The 19,596-nt window shown below is 36.7% G+C and overlaps 1 protein-coding gene across 2 annotated transcripts in view; it reads right to left on the reverse strand.

The window, feature by feature from the left end:
- The window catches only part of LRRC7 (leucine rich repeat containing 7), a 455,066-nt gene that overhangs the window by 31,282 nt on the left and 404,188 nt on the right, over positions 1 to 19,596 (reverse strand). For both annotated transcript variants that reach the window (XM_065928451.1, XM_065928441.1), the window contains one exon: positions 5,374 to 5,466. In XM_065928451.1, the coding sequence (XP_065784523.1) occupies positions 5,374 to 5,466 (93 nt within the window). The remainder of the gene's footprint in view (positions 1 to 5,373; positions 5,467 to 19,596) is intronic.

Consider the following 19,596-nt stretch of genomic DNA (forward strand, 5'->3'; position numbering starts at 1 on the left):
TCCACCAGTGTCATGAGACTGAACAAACCTGCAAAATTTTTCTTGTGTGTTTTCGAACTTGCTACTGCCAAGCAGGCCTCTGAGTATTATTATCCCCAGTAAAGGTATCAAAGAAATGCTTTGGATCCGCACAACTAACTTTTTTCTCTTCTTAATATTAATCATATAAAAAACTCTTATGTGATGCAATGCCCATCTCCATACAATTTTTTTTTCCCCCCCTAGGGGTGGAAGGTGGTGTGTAAATAGGAGGGACCAACATCTGGTTGCAGGCTGTTTGGCATCTGGAATTGATCTTTTAAAAGTTATGTACAATTAAGCACAGTAATTTATTCTGAAATTCCAGAACATTTAGAGTTTATTGGTGATTATAGGATCTTACAGTTGACATGCCTCTAATATTCTTCTTTGGCTTGGGATTTTTACCTAAACCATGGGCAAATTAAGGCATTTAAGAAAGAACATGAATTGTTTCTTCCATCACTTCTGTCTACATGCAGATTGTCCAAATTCATGGAAATATAAGTAAGATCTCTGGCATCTGCTGAGCATGAGTGTTTATGATAAAACTGTGGAGAATAAGTGATTCTTTGGTCTCAGTATCCTGGTATGTGTATTTCCTGCTATCATGAAATTTGAGAATATGCATAATGTAGCTTCCATTTGATCCTGTTTCTAGGTAATTGTTCATGGGATTATTCAGTGCTAGACTTTTAGAGCATATAGAGAAAGGGGCTGTGATCTCCTTTAATATCTTTAAAATCCAGAAGCTTCTTAGTCCATCCTTCTCAAATGAAGCAAGGAGGGATATCAGTCCTTGAATGAGGAGCTATGTGAATGCAATATTAAAAATTTATTTATTTTCAGAGTCTTGGGATGCCTTATGAAGTCACACAACAACATGATATCAATCATCTATTAATTCAATCTCTTCCCAACAACATCTCATGGAAACTGTATTGGTATCTTAAATTTTGCAATCATGAATCATTATTTTATGAACATTTAAACAGGAAAAGATTATTGTGGTTTGTTCCTTGGCACAATCTCCACTGTATAATACCTTAGTCCAAAAGTTATACAAATGCTTAGCAATCCAATGTGTACTGTATGCTTCTAATTATCTAAGTTCAATAGAGAAAATATGCTGACTTTCGAGGATTTGTTGAAGCAAATATCTAGGTTATAACTAATTAGAGTGCTCTGTAACACCTTCAATATTAGATTATTATATTAGTCTCAACTCTACAGGGTATAAAAATGTCATGTGGCTCTTCTGCTGAGTGGTATTTGCAGATAGACGTGTGTATCACAGGGCTTATTAAGAGAAAAGGACTCGGAATCAGATCAATCTGGGTTCCAATCTTGTCTGCCACAGATCAGCTAAATGACCCTGGGCAACTTAATTAAACCCTCTGGGCCATTCCACAAAATAAGGAATAATAATATTCAACTAACATAAGTTGTTATGAAGATCAGATCAGTTCATGTATTTAAAGAGCCAAATATAGTGACTAACACATTACGGATACTCAGTAAAAGTCTATATACTTTTATTATTATTATTATCAGATTTGTTACATCAAAATCTTCTATCTCTCTGGAGTATCTTGCCATCTTGATAGCAATGTCCCTCTATAATAATAAATCAGGTAATGGCTCCATCCACTTCACTGGGAGGGCAAAAGCAAGCCTTACATAAGGTCATTTTTATCTGGTTTTCTACAGTTTTCTCTTTTCAAGTATGTAAAAGCAGCTTTCACCTGGCAGTGAACCTAAAAAAATGAACTCCACGTTGAGTGAGTTGGGTTGTTCAACTGTGAGTAGTTGTTCTGTTCACCACTGTTCTGACAACGATATGAACTGTAGGACTAATCATGCTCCATACATTTAATCCAAGGAGACCATAGTTGATTCAGACTACCTTGAGGTCTTTGAGAGGAATTACATTTGCAAGACCACATGTTGTTCTCAGCTCTCAAAGTCTGGTGCAATACAGTCTTCATATCTGGCTTGATCCTCAATTCTCTCTAAAGCCTCAGTTAACTTCTGAGCTGTAGCAAGAATTTTTCTGCAATATCTAAATTGGAACAGAATCTAAATGGGAACTTCTGAACAACATGGGAACAGACTGAACAACACAACTCACTTTTGCCCCAACTCCATCCTCTCAGCCCTTTGGGATGACTATTTCACGCTTTTCCTACCTGGCTGTTTACCATGTAATCAGTTTGGATGCTATTTCACTTTGGTCATTGGCATTTGGCTGAAACAGTGGTTCCTAGCAATTGTAACAAAGAGAATGGAACAATTCCATTGGCTGCTTTAGTATAGAAAGTCTTCAATGACTCTAAGACTTTCAGATATCTTGGATACTTAGAATTTTGAATGACATTATAAAACACTTAGGTATTCATAAATGGTAAAATTATACAGTGTGCTTGAAAGACCATTTTAAATCCATGACCTGTTTATTAAAAGGGTTGTTTTTCATTTGCTAAGTTGTGTCCAACTCTTTGTGACTGCATAGACTGTAGCCCACCAAGCTTCTCTGTCCATGGACTCTTCCAGGCAAGAATACTGGAGTGGGTTGCCATTTCCTTCTCCAGAGGATCTTTCCAACCCAGGGATCAAACCCACATCTCTTATGTCTCCTGCATTGGCAAGTGTCTTCTTTATCCCTGAGACACTAGGGAAGCTCTTATTGGAAGAGGGTATATATTATATTAAAGCTTAAGCTTTTTCCTAACTTTACTGGAACTCCTTGTAAAGACAGCATCAACCTCTGATCCAGTTACTATCGGCTGAATTAAAACATCAGTTGAATTTGGTTCTCCTCATCTCTCCTCACAGCAGCAAATTAGCCAATTTATGATAAAACTTGTTCCTCAGCCTTGGAGAGAAGAGTATTTCATTTTGTTTGTGCCACATGGCTTGTGGGATCTTATTTCCCTGCCCAGAAATTGAACCCAGGGCCACAGCAGTGAAAGTGCCAAGTCCTAACAACTGGAACTCCAGGAAACTCTCAAGAAGAGTATTTTTAAGCTTGATTTTCATTTTCTTGCTGTTTGATACTTTTAGGTTTTAGGCACTGGGTTGTACACTAAATTTTATGCTACCACTACAGAAATGGAGCACGGGGGACAAAGAAATGCAACTGAATTTCTTTGAGATTAATCCCTTTCCTTGTGAGAGGATTAAACTCTTATAGAAATTGTCCAGAGCTAGTGTCTTTAGATCTTCTCAACACTTTTTACTGAGTATTTACCGTATGATTGATATGGTGAATAAATTAAAAGCAATCTGAGAATCTTCTGTAGATTTGGAACTATAGAAGAAATTAAAATTAATTAATTTTTAATTAATCTGATCAATTTGCAGTAATAGAGACTTTTCAGAATTTAAATGTTTTAGAAAGTAATCAGGCAAAAAAAGTGGTTTTGAGGGGAAATCATTCAATGGATAGATTATATAAGATCATAGAAATAATTCAGTCTCACTAGAGTCATTAAAATATTATAAATGAGAAATTAAATTAATAGTTATAAGTGTTCATATTTCCTCATAGAGGAAGAATCACAGGCTATGATTTGAAAGCCTCACATCTACTGTCCCATTCAGTTGAAAATAAAAGCAAAAAAGTAACAGTATTCTGACATCTTGACTACTTAGTAATTTGTTCATCCTTAATTGAAAAATATCGAATACCCTGTGCTTTCCAAAAATATGGTGGAAAAGTGTACATGCAGGTGAGAAAGGAGAGCAAAACATGCCTTTTAAATTTCAACTGTCTTATGAATGATAAGGTTGTTAACTTTTCATTGAAAGAGCTTATGGAGGAGATGTAAAACCAGAGACAAAAGAAGGGCCAAGATGAATCAGACAATGATTTGAGGCTTTAAAAAATATCATGTGTTTCTGATGATTTTGCATTTCATGCTTTTTGTCTTAAGATATATTAATAACTTATTAAAATTCAGTAAACACTTGGTCCTACTAAGCCACAAATATTAAAATTCTACTAAATCAATGATTATCCTCAACATCATTTCAAAAAGGAAATGCAGCAGTTATTTATACACAAACATTTTAAACTGGAACTCCCCTAATTATATAGGGCTGCTTGATACATATTCCTTATGTGGGAATACCTGTTCCAATCACTTAAAGAAACTCTTACTTATGGACACTGGGGATTTCTTTCCCTTCCATTCTAATATAATATGTACAGTAAGAATAATTCTTCCTCTTGGTTCTTTCCTCTTCCTTTCTTCTCCAAAAAGAAAAAGAAAGGCATAATGGTTGGTAGGAAACAAAAAGAGTGGGAAGAAGTGGAGGAAAATATGGGATTAAAGGCAACGGAAATCTCCAGAGTAGGGGCATACAAGTTTTTTCAGAAATAGGTTTTTTGATCAGAAACTGATGTGTGGGTTACCTTTATAACAGTGCTACATTGGAAAGGTCTGCACCAGCATGTGACTCAGAAGTAAATCAAGAGCCTATGGAGGTTTTACTTATATCTAATTTTTGTCTTTCTTCATCACCCAAAGTTTTATGATGTCACTTAATGCAGTTAAATTTGATGAGGTCAAAAGCAGACAGTTTCAATTACCATCAAATTATAATTACTAATTGTTTAGAAGCTGAGAGTATTAAAACACTGATGGCAGAGGGCAGATTATGCAGCCCAGGGTACATTTTTTTGAATAAAAAGTCAAGTGTTCTTCAGTGGGATCGGACAGGCCAAATGTGAGCATAAACAGCATGCTGGATATCTGGCAATGGTTGAGGTTAGAGTTGGGGGAGGAGGTGAACCTTTACCCATGGTTTGGCAAACAGGGGTGAGCATGAGACGAGGCCCCGATCCTTCTGCCATGGCAAACTGATGTTCTCATAGGATATTTCTTTTCTCTGGTCTTTCAGTTCTACAACCCCATCAGTGAAATACTTTACAAATATGATGGATTAAATATAAAGATGTCATTTAACTGGCCCTGGTGTTGAATTAGTATTTATTCATTCTGTTACTATGAGAAAACATTTTCTCAAACAAGTGATCTACAACTTTTGGAAACAAATTGTTAAAAATTACCAGTGTGGCTTCCTTTACAGATATATATAACAGTGAACAAAACATAAAATAAAAAACAACTTCTTTTTCAAAGAGAATGCTTAAATTTATTTCTTCTTATTTGTAGGATTTGTCAATCACTGCAGTGAATGCTTTTTTCCCCTTGCCGAGAAAGTTTCTAACTGGTTTCATAGTTAGCTAGCTTATTAAAGCACAGGAAAACCACAAAATTTTAAAAATCTTTTTTGCTATAGTACAGTGCTTTACTAATTAAAATTGTCAATAAGAAATTCACTTCTTACCTTGTCAGAAGGTTTAAATGGATTTCCTTGTCCACTAATTCCACCACTGATACTAAATCCAAGGCCAGGATTCTTTTCTATTCTCACACAAAACTGTGTAAAAAAAGATACAAAAAAGTAATCAAATACATGTAAAGCTAAATATCTTCAAATAATTGCATCCTACTAGGAAAGATTCACGTTTCACTAAAGTTCTCAGGGTTAGCCTATGTTAACTTGGTACACAAAAGACAGTATAAACTCTGACAAAATAGTATTTCCCTGGTGGTGATGTTCAGTTGCTAAGTCATGTCTGACTCTTCGTGGGCCAATGAACTGCAGCACACCAGGCTTTTCTGTCCTCCACTATCTCTTGGAGTTTGCTCAAATTCATGTCCATTGTGTTGGTAGTGCTGTCTAACCATCTCATCCTCTGTTGTCCCCTTCTCCTTTTGCCTTCAATCTTTCCCAGCATCAGGGTCTTTTCCAGGGAGTTGGCTGTTCTCATCAGGTGGCCAAAGTACTGGAGTTTCAGCTTCAGCAACAGTGTTTCTAGAGGCATAAACTAGGATAGGAATTAACTTAAAACTACCTGAGCAAGCAGACATGAGTAAGTATTCATTCATTATCATGTGCAGGACTAAATTTTGATTAGCAGTTTGCAGAACTTAAGAAATCTTTTAACAATAACAATTGCATTATTTTAATTATCTACTTTAAATGCACATATATTCTGACTGATTAGAAAGAGCTGTGTGACTGAGTGAAAGAAATTTTGCAAATGTAGAGTGAGGGAAGAGATGGCTATGCAATTTAAATTAGTTTCTATTGCTCTCTAGGAAAGTAGAACAATTCATCTCCTGGGTAGATAATTCTATTGTTTAGATACAGTAGAGGCTTTAATTTGAGAAAGGGGTGAAGTTTTAGCCACAGTTTGAGAGAAGGCAGAAGAAAAGAGAAAAGAAAAAGACTCTGAAAAGGGTTCTGGGTTTTGGCAGCAGTTCCTGAAGAGACAGTTAACAGGTCTTAAAGGAAAGAGGAAAAGACTGAAAAAAGAAAGAGGTCAAAAATATGGAGGAATTATTTGAGATAGAGAAGAGTCAGTAAATATTTAGGACTGTGAAGGCTAATATTCTAGTATCCTGTGCTGTTACCTCCCCAAACCCCAAATCATAAATGAGATCTGTTAAACATCAGAGTCCTATGCTTTCCAATGAAATGATGGCATTAGAAGTAGATCCAGCTTGGGGTAAGGAGGTAGTAAAGGTAACAGCCATCATAAGATTTGATGCAAAGATGCAGATCAAGAATTCAGCAGAAGGGACATCAGTGTCAACACTGAGCTAGAGCAGGGGTCCCCAACCTCCAGGATCTAATGCTTGATGATCTGAGGTGTAACTGATTAATAGTAATGGAAATAAGGAGCACAATAAAAGTAATGCACTTAAATCACTCTTAAGTCATCTTGCCCTCCCTCCATCCTGTCTATGGAAAAACTGTCTTCCACAAAAGTGGTTCCTGGTGTCAAAAAGATTGAGGACCACTGCCCCAGAGAAACTATAAAAAACCTAGGAATTCTTGATGATTCAGAGCTGGAGATGTGTGTGGGGGGACTGTGGGAAAATGCTAGTTTTCCATCTGAAGTGGGACAGGGGGACCCCAGATGACTGAAAGACTTGGGAACCCCAGAGGTAGAATATAATTTGATTACATAACAGGAAAAAAACTTTTATAACTTTAATGTACTGAATGAGTACCGAAACTAGGATGAACCAAGTATTATCAGATATTAGCAGGCAAAAGGTTAATAAAGAGTTAAGAAAAAAAAATTAAAAAAAACATTAGCATATATTTTGTATTTATATAAATACATACTGGAAAGGCTTCCCTGGTGGCTCAGTGGTGAAGAATCTGCCTTCAGTGCAAGAGACCGCCTGCAATGCAGGTGATGCAGGTTCGATTCCTGGCTGGGAAAGATCCCCTGGAGAAGGAAATGGCAACACACTCCAGTATTCTTGCCAGGGAGATCCCATGGACAGAGGAGTCTGGCGGGCTACAGTCCATGGGGTTGCAAAAGAATAGGACACGACTTAGCTACTGAACCACAACCTCCATCATACTGGAAATGTTCTTTAAGATAATTTTGTTACGTAGTTAGAATAGGAAACAGGAGTCCAAAATGGCGGTGGCTAAAAGACAAGGAAGGGAAAAGCCCGAGAAAATAGAACAAAGGAAGGTCAAAGAAAGGTCTGAGGACTGGGGTGAAGACCTCAGGCAGAACAAACAACACTCTTGGCTAACCCTATTTACATAGGGTAGGCCCAGGGGGTTAAAAAAAATATATATATAAAAAGAGGAGCCAAAGCGCTCTCTCTCTCCCATGGACTGGGGCGCTCTTCTCTTCGCATCTTTAGGTCAACATGCCCCCATGCCTCAAGGATGGATTTTCCTGTTATTATCTAAATAAAATAGAGCTGTAACATGGAGCTGTACCACTGATTTGCCTAAGAGCTATAACACGGTCTGTCCAAGACCCGAGAGCTATGACATGCCGAGGGTTTTAATGTCCGTCACTCCAAATCTTTGTTGTAATGAGACAGAACCGAGGAGCATACACTCGCCTGACAATTTGAAACATCAGCTTAATGTTTTCTCCAGCAACACTTCTTAGCCTATTAATGTGCTTATGGGCAAATGCAAATGCCCAAAATGTTCTCTATATCTTTATTTTTAAGGTACATTTAATCCTTACCTCTTACACAGTTCAAGGCAAACTTGAGTCCTATTTCTGGCTTAATTAGCATATATTGTGAGTTGATGGGAACTGGATCAATTTGTTCCCATCAAGTCTCATTAAATGGGAACTGGCCATGTAATGAGACTATCTTTAATTCACTGTCATACTCTTTAATAGTAAATACAATGGTTAACTATTATATGCAGTTCACTTGCATCACAAGAACAAAAAACTATCCACTAATGTGATTTTTATGGTGAAGTCATTAATGAACAGTTTCTAAATGATGAGTAACTGCAATTACCATAAGTACTCTATGTTTTATTTTAAAGATACATTTAATTAAAACTTTTCCTTTAGTTGATCTAGATTTGTTAAAACTAGTTATCATATGGTGGTAGAAACTACAATTTTGAATAGTTTTGTATTTAAATGGTTTACTGTCTATGAACATATAACAGCTTGATGTAGCTTGAAGGAATATTTTAGCTTTATTCAACATACCATTTCACCTAGTAGTCCTTTTTGGTTATTTGTCATTAATTAGAAAATGAGAAGAAAGGAACTAAACATAACTTAAATATTTTACCTTTATATTTTCCAGTATATCTGTGCATTTCCAATTAAATTATTAAAAATTTAGGTTGTATTTTTCTAATGTGAAAATTTTATATTTTACAATGTAATATGTGGAAGGTATGCACACTTCCAGCTTTCTCCAGACCACTATAAAAACTGAAAGGAAATATATGCAACAGATTTTATTTACAAAGTAAATTGCTGAGAATACTTTTCAGCTATTCTCCTGTAGTGACTATATCTATTTATAATATTGTCAATCTGGAAGGAACTAAAAATCTAAGGAAAGCAAATTTCATATGTGCCAGGTATATGAAGAACTGCTTCAATATATTTTTTAAATAACAGAAATAATAAAGATGACACTGTGGTTTTATAAATGTGACAAACAGCCATACATTCTGACCTGAAGCTAGACTCCTCTTGGGCATGCTATGGTATGGTTAATAGGTTGCGTTGTGGCTGTTGTGTCCCATAAAGCATGTCAGAGACAGTACTCATCTCACATATGAGGAGTTCCACCTGTCTGCTAAGGCCCAAAGGGGCCATGAAATGTAAGAGCAGAGAATACTTCAAGAAGCAGTCTGAAAGTAAAGAAGTTTAGCCAAGAGGAAATGCAGTGTTTTAGTAAAAGGTCAGATCTAGAGGCTAATAAATAGCATATTTAGTGAAAATCAGCTTTTCTTTATTTTCTATCAAGTTACTGATATCAACGAGTGAAATTTCTGACTGAAGATATAGGCAACAGTTTGGCGATAAATGGTGCATTTGTTTCTTGTGGAGTCTGCTTCTGTCATTTGACTACTTGATAATTCTGGTTTATATTGATCTTGTTCCAATTAAAATACTGGGTCATAACTTGGAGAGGCCTGTGACAAAATGGATTGTTATGTAGCAGTGAGGCTCTGTGAATCATAATCTATAATCTCTGGAATTCAGTGATCTGATTTGGTCTTGCAATGCTCTAAAACCTAGTAACAAGAATAAAGGAAATTGTTGCACCTTAAGTGTTTATATATATGAACAACATGTGTGTATATACATGCACATGCACGGATGTGTGTGAGGTGAATTCAGGACTAGAGAGTTGCACTCCAGAAAGATACCTAGTGATGTTGTAGTTAACTTGCTTACTGTACTTTGTTCTAGGGACCATTCCCTTCCCTAACAGTGTGTGTTTATGAAGCTTTCAGTGGATACCTGCTGTTTTTGCTGCTCAAGCGCCACTCATTCTTTGTCTGGCAGCTATCATCTCCAATTCTCTTTGAAAACCACCCACTTCTCTATTCTTAGCCTCTATGCTTTCAGTGAATCATGTTATCTAGACCTAAAACAAAGCACTGTATCCCCTAAAAATAGCATTTATTATAGGATGGGCAGGTAACCTGATCAAATAGGAGAAATGAGAAGCCTATTGGGATTTTCAGGAAAGAGAATCTTGCTCTATCTTGCTAGTTTTAAGACTGAGAGGGTCTGAAGCTCTTGAGCTATCTTTCTACCAATAAAGAAATTAAAAAAAGAGTGGCTAGTCCCTTCACTGTACAGCAGAAACTAGTCATTCTTTCTTGATTTATTGGCTCCTCTTCTGTTCATGACCTTTAAATGATAGAGTGATTCAGTGCTCAGACTTTGACCCCCTTCTCTTTTGTATCCATACACACTTGGAAGGCATCATAGACTGAATGCACAAGATTCAGCAAACTCCGGGAGATAGTGAAGAATAGGGAAGCCTAGAGTGCTGCAGTCCATGGGGTTGCAAAGAATCAGACACAACTGAGTGACTGAACAACACACACCTATATGGTTTCATTCAGCTGCAGGATGGATGACTCCCAAATTTATATGTCTCTAGCCCTGGCCTCTCCTCTGTACTTCAGATGTTTATATTCAATTACCCACTTGTCTCTCAATCTCAATGTCCACTGAATTTCTGAAACTTGTTGTTTAGTTGCTAAGTCGTGTCTGACTCTTTTTCAATCCCATGGTCTGTAGGCCACCAGGCTCTTCTGTCTTTGGTGGTTTAGTCGTTAAGTCATGTCTGACTCTTGTGACCCCATGGGCTGTAGCCTGCCAGGGCTCCTTTGTCCATGGGATTCTCCAAGCAAGAATACTAAAGTGGGTTGCCATTTCCTTTTCCAGGGGCTCTTCCTGACCCAGGAATCAAACCCAGGTCTTCTGCATTGCAGGCAATTTCTTTACTGACTGAGCTACAATGGATTCTTAAATTTAGCATGGCCAAGAGAAACACTGTAAAGTAACTATACCCCCAAAAAAGAACAAAGAAGTCTGGTTCAGAGAACCCACTATTGAGTGAAACACCTTAATGGGGAAAAAAAAAAAGGAAAGGCTAGTGTGGAAAGAGGAAAACCAGGAGAATAGTGATAGCCAAGTGAAGAAAATTTAAAGAACGAGGTCAAGCCACATGCTGAGAGATGATGCGGGGGATCTGACTATGGAACTTGACAGAAGTAGAGAGAATGCTTTGTGGTACTGAAATTAAGCTTGAAATTAAATTTGCTGCTACTTTTACTTTTAGTACCTGGTGTTATGGGTTATTATATAACAGGGCTTGTGTGATAAAGAATTCTATACAATTATATAAAATCTACATAAAACTTTGCATTTCCAGAATTTCTAAGAAGCCTATGTAATAGGCTCAAAAATTTTTAATAATTAGAAAATGTATAAATATTTAAGAACAGTTATTATTTTTGACCCTTCTATTTTCATTTTTTTTTTCCTATTGTGAATTAGAGATGCAAGTCCAACTAAATTGCTCATTAAATCTTTTGAAGAAACATCCTAATAGAAAGATTGATGAATAGGGGCTTTCGTGGTGGCTCAGGGGTAAAGAATCCGACTGCCAGTTCAGGAGACATTGATTCTTGAGCCGGGAGGATAGTGCATGTCTCAGAGAAATTAAGCCCGGGCACCTCAACTGTTGCGCTCCTGCTCTAGAGCCCAGGAAGCACAACTACGGAGCCCACGCGCAGCAACTACTGAAGCCTGCGGTCTGCAACAAGGGAAACCACTGCAGAGAGAAGCCTGCGCACTGCACCTGGAGAGGAGCCCCTGCTCCTCGCAACTTAGAGAAAAAGCCGCGCAGCAGTGAAGATCCAGCACAGCCAGAAAGAGATAAATAAATAAAATTCGTTTTTTAAAAAAGAGAAATTGATGAATCAAATCCTTCTAGTAGCATTTTCAAGATTTTCAGGAAAAAAACTGCCAACTCTATATGTTTCTAGAAAATAGAAACTCACATTTTTTTAGCATGTAAATGAATTTAAAAGGTTATTCACTTCATTTCCTTCATTTTATACTTAAGGAAAGCAAGACCATACATATATTTATTGGAATACTGAGAGGCCTTCTGATTCCTACTACAGTGTTTACTGAATCCCATTATCTATAATAACTGCATAAAATCCACGTCAATTTGTAGAATTTGTTGTGATGAGTTAGACATTATTTGTGTTGCACTATGATTTGTAATTTCAGAATTGCAGTCCTAAGGTTACTGAGGAATAAAATTTTATGAGAAAATATAAATTAATAGCTGTATTTTAAGTGGAGCAGGATGAGGTATGGGATGTCCCTGAAATCATTTGAGTAAATAATATACATTAAAACCATCTTAATATCTGTTTTCTATAATCTTTATTATATTATTGCCTTTTAATTTAAAAATTCATAAATAAAATCCCCAAATATGTCCAAGGTTTTCTTTTTATATTAAACTATTAAGCATTCAGAATAATGGTTTTTTCTTCACTTGGTCCCGATAGATGAAAGCCTCACCTGGAAATCCTGTGAGCCCTTCAGGCAGCTGATCAGAGTATCTAAAGAAATGTCTGAAATCATGTGTTAGCCAACTGCTTCATGAATTATCATATGCCCCACATGTTATTAAGTATTAAAAATGATTTCTTCCAGGGTACACTACAGCATCTCCTTCAGGGAGGGTTTCTGAGCTTTGTTTTTTTGTCCTTGAATACGATGGATGGGAACTGCTTTGTATAACTCACAGGGCTTATTCTAATGTAATTCTAATGTAATGTTACAAGTCTTCTTTCAGGCACACATTTTAGTTTGACTGTATACTCCTGGCAGGAGACAGCTCTGCGGCTCTGGTCATCCTGATGTGTAAGGTTCATTAGCAGGTATGTCTTCTTTCTTGTCTGGGGCAGACAGGAACTCTAGAGTGTATTTTTTATATTTTTATTCTTCCAGTGTGAGCTTACTCTTGACCCCTGTGTTTGGCCATAGTGCAGCAGGCTGTACCTTATAATGTGGTAGACTCATGAAATTGGATTTTAATTCTAGTTCTGCTTCTTCCAATCTTAGGCTTCTAGTCAATAAAACAGGAACTGCTCTATCCATCACATTATTGGTTAGATGAAATCAGTTAATAAATGAAAGGATTTTGAAACATTTGAAGCATCAAGCTGCTTTTCCTTCCTATTTATGCTTTGGAGTCTATGTGTTCTACATATACAAATATGCTTTGCCTTGGAAGGAAATGCAACCCACTCCGGTATTTTTGCCTGGAGAATTCCATGGACAGAGGAGCCTGACAGGTTATAGTCCATGGGACTGCAGAGAGTCGGACATGACTGTGTGACTAACACTTACTTACTTACTTCACTTATACATTTGCAAAAGAGAAAAAGTTTATCTCAGTTTCTTTTAAAAATATTCAACAAGTTATGTATGAATTGTGTATGCTTCTAAATAGTGTTAACAACAATAACAATTCAGCTGGTAAATTGTTGAGCCATAGAATATCTCAAGTATCACTTCTCAGCCTTAGCTACACAATAGAATCACCTGGGGAGTTTCAAAAATTCCTATCACTCAGCTCACATTTAGACTAATGAAATCAGTTTCTTTGGGAATGAGGCCGGGACATTAGGGTTTTTCAAAGCTCCTGAACAGCCTCCCTCCAGAAGTATGGAGGTTCCTCAAAAAACTAAAATAGAACTATCATGTGTGTTAGTCACTCAGTCCTGTCCGATTCTTTGTGACCGCATGGACTGTAGCCCACCAGGTCCCTCTGTCCATGGGATTCTCCAGGCAAGAGTACTGGAGTGGTTTGCTATTCCCTTCTCCAAGGGAGCTTCCCAATCCAGGGATCAAACCCAGGTTTCCAGCATTGCAGGCAGATTCTTTTACCATCTGAGCCACCAGGGAAGCCTAGAACTATCATATGATCCAGCAATTCCACTCTGGGGTCTATATCCAAGAAAAATAAAAACACTAATTCAGAAAGATGCATGCACCGCTATCTTCACAGAAGCATTATTTACCATATCCAAGACTTGGAAATGACCCAAGTGCCTATCAATAGACAAATGGATAAAGAAGACGTAGTATACATATACAATATAAAGGCCATATAAAAGGATAGAATTTTGCTATTTGCAACAACATGAATGGGCTTAGAGGGTATTATGCTAAATGAAATAAGTGAGATAGACAAATACTGTAGGATATCACTGACATGCGGAATCTAAAAAATAATACAAATGAAAATATATGCAACACAGAAACAGACTCATAGCGAACAAACTTCTGGTTACCACAGGGAAGAGGGGAGGGGGTAAAGATAAATTAGGGGTATGGGATTAACAGAAACAAACCATTAGGTGTAAAATAAACAAACAACAAGGATATGTTATATAGTATGGGGAATTATAGCCAATATCTTACAATAACTTATAATGAAATATAATCTGCAAAAATACTGAATCACTATACTGTATGCTGCTGCTGCTGCTGCTGCTAAGTCACTTCAGTCGTGTCCGACTCTATGTGACCCCATAGACGGCAGCCCACCAGGCTCCCCCGTCCCTGGGATTCTCCAGGCAAGAACACTGGAGTGGGTTGCCATTTCCTTCTCCAATGCATGAAAGTGAAAAGGGAAAGTGAAGTCACTCAGTCGTGTCTGACTCTTTGCGACCCCATGGACTGTAGCCCACCAGGCTCCTCTGTCCATGGAATTTTCCAGGCAGGGTACTGGATACCTGAGACTAAAATAATATTGTTAATCAAATATACTTCAATAAAAAAGTTGAGAAGATTCTAAAGTATAGCTGAGGTTGAGAAAAACTGATATAAAGTATTATTTTACTGAGAAGAGGAGGATAAGGTAAATAGTCACTTGGACTGGGAAACAAAGGGAGGAGCTGAGAAAATGGATATGATGGCTAAGAGTTTTCATGTGGAATGGGAAGGAGTCAAGTCTTCACTCTCTGGTTTTCTTCAACTAACTGCTTAATACAATTCTATGATTCTCTATTATATTTGTCAATAATAGTTTATTATTTGTCAATAATAGTTTATTGTTTATCAATAATAGTTTAATATTGTCAATAATTGTTTATGCATTATAATCCCTTATTTTTTTCTTTTTTGACATTATTTTTAATTGAAATAATTGCTTTACTATGTTGTGTAGGGTCTACTGTACAGCAAAGTGGATCAGCCATGCATATACATGTATGCCTTTTCTTTGGGATTTCCTTCCTGTTCAGATCTTACAATGCATTAAACAGAGTTCCCTGTGCTATACAGTTGCTCTCATTAGCTCTTTATTTTATACACAGTATCACTAGTATATATGTATCAATCCCAATCTCCCAATCCTTCCATCCTTCTTTTCCCTCTTGGTATCTATTTATTTATTCTCTATCTCTGTGTCTCTATTTCTTTTTTTCAAATAAGGTCATCTATGTCATTTTTATAGATTCCAACCTAAATATCCATCAACAGAGGAATGGATAAAGATGTGATACATATATACAATAGAATATTTATTACTCATTCATAAAAAAGAGCAAAATTGGGTCATTTGTATAATCCCTTTTCTAAGTAGAGTTCCCTGATAATGAATTTCAAGTGACATGCACATGAGTTTGTTGAAGGTAATTTGTTAAAAGATATCCATTATTATACATCAGATTTCTAGTTTATAGAAACTAATACCTTGAATCTGGATAGTACTTTATGCTTTAAAAGTCACTTTCATATATTTTATTTAATTATAGAGGTAAAAACAGACTTTCTACTTAATTTCTATGAAAAATGAATATGTAAAAATAAGTGTATTAAATTAGAATTCTTAGATATTTTGCCTTGTCTTATTGTGATGGGTAGTTTGAAAGTTGAGATAGTTTCATCAGCCAGGAGGAACATCAAAGTTTACTAAGTGCTTCTTTATGGTTAAAAAAAAGTTAAGTGTGCTGGCTAGCTACAAAATGACATTCATTTAAATCCATTCAATGTCATTGGTGGTAGAATTTATTATGTATTTTCAGGGGTATATGGAACTCATTTTAATCATATTAGAAACTCATTAGTTCTTTAGGCCACACTAAGGGATACAGAGGTAAATTTTTGTTGATAATAAAACTTTCCATTTGTTGAGTATTTTTGCTTTTCAAAGCATTGGACATGTTCATGTGAGTTCTAGTTAGTATCTATTCCATCTATATAAAGCAGTTCTATAACTCTGAACTGTAGTTGAAACAGGTTCAATTAATATTATTTGAAAGAAGGGGACACTGAGGCCACAGCAAGTGTCTGATTCATATGGTTAATTTAACAGTAAAACTGGCACACAGAATTTGGGTTCTGGGTTAGATAGCCCTGGGTTAAAATTTCAGCTTGACCAATTATACCTCTCACAAATTATTTTCTTAGTGCCTTGGTTTCTTCATTTATAAAAAGGAAGTAAGATTATTGTGAGGACTAAGTGCAAGAGTCTGTGTAAGCAGGACAAGCTATATAATTAGTGTGGCCTGATGCAAAATGAAAACGTGAGGCTCCTTGCTTAATGACTATTAAGAATTACAAGTTGGTGACAGCAGAGCATTAACCAAGGGCAGGGCCCATCCACGTGCAGGGCTTTGTGCAGCTGTACAGATCACACATCCTGAAGCCAGGCCTGTGTGCCAGGTATCTGGTATATATGGCACAGATACACTATATGTAATATAAATAGCATAGCAGGCCCTTAATGTATGGCAACTGTCGTCCCTTCTTTTCCTATTTTCATTCAGACGTCTCTACCCTGAATTAAAAAAATGCCGATTCATTGTAATTGGTCCTGTCGTTTATACTTATAGCATTCCAATAAGTGATTACTTTTTTAAAAAAGTTTTTATTTATTCATTTATTTGTGGCTGTGCTGGGTCTAGGTTGTTTTGTGTGGGCTTTCTCTAGTTGTGGCTAGCAGGGTCACTCTTCGTCGCAGCGGCTTCTCTTGTTCAGCACCAGCTCTAGATATGTGGGCTTCAGGAGTTGGGGCTCACAGGCTTAGTTGCTCTGAAGCATGAGGAATCTTTCCAGACCAGGGATCGAACCCACGTCCCCTGCATCAGCAGGTGGATGATTATTAAGAATTATAATCTTAATGAAGAATTATAATTAAGCATTATCCACTGCTCCACCAGGGATGTCCCAAGTGATTATTTTGTAATAGTAAAAATCTCCAAACTTTAATAGAAATTACTGTGCTTTATTATGCTATACCTAGCATTTCTACTGGTACTATGTTTATGTCTCCTTGCACTTAAAAATTATGACTTAGGTTTTTTCTATACAGTACTTGATCAAATTTTACACTGTTGCTGTAATCATCTCAGAAAGCTGTTTTACTCTTAATGGTCTTTATAATGCACCACTAAACATGTCTTACGAAGATACAGTATTTTGATTTATATGTCTAAAACCCATGTTAGAAATTGTCAGTTACTTCCTGGGTCTTTGCACTTCAATCATTGCTCTATAATTTTCATGTGAAACTATATAGATCTTAAATGTTTTAAATATCCTCCTCCATTTTTTCTTGCTAAATATGGAAAACATCTTGCTTTTAACACATACACACATATATTAGAGAGGTCTGAGTTTTCAAAAGAAAAAAGACTTAGGAATGTAAAAAATACATAAAGTATTTTTATTATGAGAGTGAATTATATAACCTCCTCAGCTTCTTTTTGTCTGTTTTCTATCTGTATAGGGACGTTGGTACTTATAATCATTAAGCAACATCCAGTATTTTAATTCTTAAAATCTTGTATTTCTATTTCTTTTGTTTCCAATTTCTTTAGTGCCAAACTTACTTTGCACGTGTATGTGTAAAACTGTATCATTTGACTGTCCCAAAAACTTTTTGAATGTTGTTGGTGGGTGGTAATATTCTCATTTTATAAGGAGAAAAACAGAACCTCATGAAAAAGACTTGGCCAGAGTCACACACTTTAATAAAAGGCAACATTAAACTCAAACTCCAAATTCTGAGACCTATTCCTAGTATTGTAGCATTCATTGAATCCTATAGAGCAGGGGTCCCCAGCCCCGGGCCACTGACTGGTACTGGTCCATGGACTGGTACTGGGCCATGGACTGGTACTGACTGGTCCATGGACTGGTACTGGTCCGTGGCCTGTTGGGAACTGGGTTGCGCAGAGGGAGGTGAGTGGCAGGTGAATGAGGGAAGCTTCATCTGTATTTTCACACATTCCCCATTGCTCACATTTCCACCTGAGCTCCTTCTCCTGTCAGATCAGCGTTGGCATTAGATTCTCATAGGAGTGTGAACTCTACTGTGCTCAGATCATCCCAAAACCAACTCCCACCCAGGTCTGTGGAAAAATTGTCTTCCATGAAACCAATCCCTGGTGCCAAAAAGATTGGGGACCCCTGTTGTAGAGCTAAACAAAGAAGTGGAGAGGTTAGAAAAAGACAGATATGAAAGAAAACAGTGTAGTAGTTGTTGATGTGCTGGAAAATGTTTAAGAGCTGGCTGGGGGAAGGTGAGGGCCCTGGTTTGTAGTGTTTGCTGATTTCCCTGGTGCAATTATCCTCACAATTTCAATTTATCAGTGTGATGTCATCGAAGGTGGAGTTGGGAAGAGATGCACATTGTAATGAGCCAGAATGACTATGTGTCAGCCTGCCACTGGTAGTGGATAATTATTAGTCTGCATCATAAAAAGTGTTCTGAGAAACTGTCTCTGGATTTGTAATTCAGGGAAAGGGAGAGCATCGTTTGGGGACTAGTACTATTTTGTTTAAAATCTCCTTAGACTTCCTCATGTTCACTCCAAAGTTTTTATCTCAGCACTCCAAACCATTTCAGCCTGAAACCAAGGCAGAAAAAAAAACTGGGAATTTAAAAAGTAATTACACTTAAGTACTTTCCTTAATGTAAACATTGACTGTTTAAGTTTTCACCTCCCAGTTTGAAAGACACCTCATGTTTTTAGAGCTGCAAAACACTTGCAATGACTATAAGTGCATTCTCTGTGATGTTTTAAATTTAATAAGTATGTGAATTAAAACTTAGTAATCCTCTCATTAAGTCAAGCTATACAATTTATGTATTTTTGGAGTAATAATGCTAAAAGGTCTTTAAATTTAGAGTGTTCAGAATAACTGCATGCTAATACTAACCCTTGGAGAAGGATATGGCAATCCACTCCAGTATTCTTGCCTGAAAAATCCCACAGACAGAGGAACCTGGTGGTCCATGGGGTTGCAAAAGAGTCAGACAGGACTTAGCAACTAAACAACAAATAACAATACTAACCCTATCACTAAAAGTAAGTGAAACAGAGGGCATTGATATCAGTGGATTTAAATGTGCTGATTCTGGGAGAAAGAACTTGTGTAATAACTTATTTTATTAATTATGACTGCTAACAACAGAAATAATTAAATCAGAGAATTAGATTGAAGTTACAATATTTGTAGTGAAGAGGATATGAACAACTTTTAACCTAAGATGCCGGTGGTAAAGCATAATTTAAAATTTATTAAATTTTAAAAATCTCTAGAGAATTAAAAAAACCTCAACTCATTACCTGATTAAAGACATCTGTCTGCTTTATTTTACCTTAAATCTAACACTTGGCCTAGATCAA

This window comes from Muntiacus reevesi, chromosome 1, assembly GCF_963930625.1.
Source record: "Muntiacus reevesi chromosome 1, mMunRee1.1, whole genome shotgun sequence".
NCBI classification, from domain to species: domain Eukaryota; kingdom Metazoa; phylum Chordata; class Mammalia; order Artiodactyla; family Cervidae; genus Muntiacus; species Muntiacus reevesi.